The sequence below is a fragment of the Garra rufa genome, chromosome 25 (genome assembly GCF_049309525.1).
Source record: "Garra rufa chromosome 25, GarRuf1.0, whole genome shotgun sequence".
Classification (NCBI taxonomy): domain Eukaryota; kingdom Metazoa; phylum Chordata; class Actinopteri; order Cypriniformes; family Cyprinidae; genus Garra; species Garra rufa.
Genome location: NC_133385.1, coordinates 22136789 through 22141124, shown reverse-complemented (window position 1 = coordinate 22141124; position 4336 = coordinate 22136789). Strand labels below are relative to the sequence as shown.

Here is a 4336-nt window from a genome sequence, read left to right as displayed (position 1 = left end):
TTAATGTTTTCTGCTGGCATGAATATTCCTGTATTTGCATGTCAGCAGCTGTTTGAAGGTGTTCTTGAAGGTGACATTGCACAGGGCATAGCAGGCTGGGTTCACTGTACTGTTTATGTAGCAGAGCCAGTAGCCAAAGATCCACATCGTGTTTGGAATACAGGCCGAGCAGAACGTGTTGATGAGTACCATGACATTGTAGGGAGTCCACGTGGCTGCAAACGCCACCAGAATGGCCATAATGGTCCTCGTGACTTTCTTCTCCCGTGATGATAAACTCTTTCTCTTTTGATAACGTGGCATGAGAACCTTCTGTGACACCAGACTCAGCCTTTCCTTCCCGCTGGTCATCTGTTGACCTCTGTTGTTGGGTTTACAGTTGTTTTCCAGGTCCTTTTGGGATTTTGTTCTGAAGAAAGTAAACCTGACCCAATTGTCTGTGGCCAGCGGAGTTGATTGAGTCTGACGGTTTCTGATGTCACTGTTGGTGCTAATGGATACGGCCTCCTCATCCCTCTGATTTGAAGAAGCCAGCACACTTCCAGATATAGAGTCGTTCTCACTCTCACGGTCTTCTCCTGCAGGTCAGTACAATACATTGGTGAGATTTAACTATACAGTTGAGGTCAAAAGTTTACATACACCTTGCAAAATCTGCAAAATGTTACTTATTTTACCCAAATAAGAGGGATCATACAAAATGCATGTTGTTTTTTATTTAGTACTGACCTGAATAAGATATTTCACATAAAAGACGTTCACATATAGTCCTCAAGAGAAAATAATTGTTTAGTGATAGTTGTTCCTGACTACTATCAGTTAAACTGTCCGCTGATCTTCAGAAAAAAATTTCAGGTCCCACAATTTCTTTGGTTTTTTAGCATGTTTGTGTATTCGAATCCTTTCCAACAATGACTGTATGATTTTGAAATCCATCTTTTCACACTGAGGACGACTGAGGCACTCATATGCAACTATTACAGAAGGTTCAAAAGCTCACCGATGCTTCAGAAGGAAAAACGATGCATTAAGCCAGGGGGTGAAAATTTTTGAATTTGAAGATCAGGGTAAAATTAACTTATTTTGAAATCTGGGAAACATGTAAGTATCCCCCTGGAGCATCTGTGAGTGTTTGAACCTTGTAATAGTTGCATATGAGTCTCTCAGTTGTCCTCAGTGTGAAATGATGGTTCTCAAAATCATACAGTCATTGTTGGAAAGGGGTAAATACACAAAAATGCTGAAAAATTAAAGAATTTGTGGGACCTTGAGGATTTTTCTGAAGAACAGCGGGCAGTTTAACTGTTGAGGACAAACAAGGGACTCATGAACAACTATTACTAAACAAAAAACACAGCTCTAGATCATTCAGATAACAACACAGTATTTTATTCAGTACTCAATTAAAAATATCATGCATTTTGTATGATCCCTCTTATTTTGATAAAATAATTAACATTTTGCAGATTCTGCAAGGTGTACAGTTCCTTTCCGAAAGTATTCATACCCCTCATCATTTTTTTTTTTTTACATTTTATGTTGCTGCCTTATGTTAAACTGCTTTAAATTACTTTTTTTCCACATCAATCTACACTCCATACCCCGTAACGACAAAGCAAAAAACATCTTTTTTTAACATCTTTGCAAATTTATTAAAAATAAAAAAACTTAAATGATTCCATTGCATAAGTATTCATACCCTTATCTTGGACAGTTGAAATTTAGCTCAGGAGCATTCATATTACTTGTAGATGTTACTACATTTCACGTGAAGTTAACCTGTGGCAAATTCAAGTTACCCTTAATGGAAGCAGTTTGAAACAACCACAACTCTTCCTAAAGTGGGCCTCCTGGCCAAACTGAGCAATTGATGGAGAAGGGCCTTGGCTAGAGTGATGATCAAGAATCCATGATCATATTTGCAGATGGGAGAAACTTACAGAAGGACAAACTTTACTGCAACACTCCACCGATCTGGGCTTAATGGTGGCCAAACTCAATCCTGTGTTCAGTGAAGTCACACTTGGAATTTGCAAAACAGCACCTAAAAACCCTCAGACTGTGAGAAACAATATTCTGTGGTCTGATGAATCTCAATTCCAAGCATCATGTTTGAAGGAAACTAGACACTGCTTATCACCTAAAGAGTAGCATCCCAAAAGTAAAGTGTGGTGGTAGCAGCCTCATGCTGTGGGGATGTTTTTCAGCGGCAGGGACTGAGAGACTCATCAGAGTAGAAGAAAAGCTCAACGCACCTAAATATTGAGATAGCCTTAATGAAAATCCAGTCTGGAGCATTCAGAACCTCATAATGGGCAGAAGGTTCACCTTCCAACAGGACAATGATCCTAAGCACACAGCAAGAGTGGCTTATAGACAGCTCTGTGAATGTCCTTGACTGGCCCAGCCACAGCCTGGGCTTGAACCCAATCAAACATTTCTGGAGAAACCTGAAAATGTTTGCCAGCCCTCATCCAAGCTGACAGAGCTTGAGAGGTGAAGAGGTGAGGCGAACAATGGCAGTTAAGCTAATTGCCAGAATGCTGATGTGCAAATCTTGTTGCATCATACCCAAAAAGACTTGAGGCTGTAAAGGTACTTCAGCTAAGTACTGAATACTTATGCAATATACTTATTTCAGTTTTTTTTATTTTTAACATTTAAAAACAATTCTGTTTTGCTTTGTCATTATGGAGTATGAAGTGTAGATGTGAGAAAAAATAAAAATAAAAATAAATAATAAAGAGGTATGAATACTTCCGCAAGGCATTGTATGTATTTTTAACTTCAACTGTATCTATTGGTACAATATGTGTCACATAACTAAACATGAACACTTGAAAGATTATCATTGTCAAAAACGCCATCTTAGTTTGGACGGAAGCCTAAAATGGAGAGAAAAAGATGCGTTTTCAAATGAAAAAGTATTAGTGTGGACAAGACTATTTTTATGCTACTTTTGACAGCCCTTCTCTGTATGTAAACTGTTATACAGATTTGAAACAATAATATCCACCTTATTCTTTAATGCGGAAGTAAGCCTATAGGCGAGACTTCTGGTTTATTAGCTGCTAATAACGGGAAGAATAACAACCGATGTGCTCATAATTAAGATAATACATTAAAATAATATGGTAAGACACACCAATTTGCAATATCAAGCAGCAAAACGAGCTGTTTTGTACAGCTAAAAATAGCTGGACGCGGATAAGAACAGAAGCCAGACCCATAAAATTTACAAATTGGCGCGCCCACTCTTACAGGAACTATTTCTTTAACACACGTACCTGTAGTGGCATCTGAAGCACTCTGCTTGCGCATAACCATTTCCTCGCCTCCCTGGATTGACTTCCTCTCTGTATTGTTCCCAGTTGTTGGTCCAGCCTGGCCTTCATCATTACTAACTCTAGATACTCTCCGATTGTCTCTGCTTTGGACACGGCTGCGGCTGGCTTTGGAGATCTGCCAGTATAGTATGCTCATGGTGATGACCGGCAGGTAGAAGGCAGCGATGGCTGTGCCGAAGGTGACCACGGCGTTGGAGAAAAACTGGATGTAGCACTCGCCCTCTGGAACCGTCCGGCTGCCCGTGATGAACTGCCAGAACAAGATAGCTGGAGCCCAGAGGATGAACGACAGGATCCAAGCGGCGGCGATCATCATGCCTGCCATCTTGTGGGTCCTTTTGACCGGGTAGCTGAGAGGTTTGGTGACGCAGAAGTATCGGTCAAAGCTGATGATGAGGAGGTTCATGACAGAGGCGTTGCTCACCACGTAGTCCAGAGCCAACCACAGGTCACACACCAAAGCTCCTAAAGGCCAGTGGCCTGTCACTATGTACACAGTGTACAGGTTCATGGAGAAAACACCAATGAACAAGTCTGCACATGCTAGACTGAACAGGAAGTAGTTGTTGACTGTCTGAAGGTTCCTGTTGACCTTGATGGAGAGCATGACCAGCACATTGCCGATAATGGTGATCAGGCTTAAAGTGCTCAGGCCGAGAATGATGAGAACGAGCTCCACGAGTGTGAATGGACTGTCTGGGGAGAAGTCGGTCTTGTTAGCATGGCTGGAGTTTGGAGAAAGAGTGAAGTTGGAAGTCTCCATCTTTCCTCATCACAGGACATGTACATTAGAGCCTAAGGGATTAGAAAGAATATTATTAATTATATTTATTTGTTTTTGGTTAGGGGTTAGTTAGCTTGGGTTATTGGCGAGTATTCTCAATATATTTTGTATCCAAAAAAAATAAAAAAAATAATAATATTTGTTTAACTAAAATTAGAAAAGAAAATTCTAATAAACAAAAATGACACATTTTTACTTTTTTTCA

At 40.2% G+C, this 4336-nt stretch overlaps 1 protein-coding gene across 1 annotated transcript; it reads right to left on the bottom strand.

Annotated features, from left to right (window-relative positions):
* Positions 1–4110, bottom strand: chrm2b (cholinergic receptor, muscarinic 2b). The gene is made up of 2 exons (XM_073831636.1): positions 3288–4110; positions 1–578 (listed from the first exon to the last, which is right to left on the bottom strand). The coding sequence occupies exons 1-2, from the start codon at positions 4108–4110 to the stop codon at positions 1–3; spliced, it is 1401 nt and encodes a 466-aa protein (XP_073687737.1).
* Between the last annotated feature and the right edge of the window lie 226 nt (positions 4111–4336).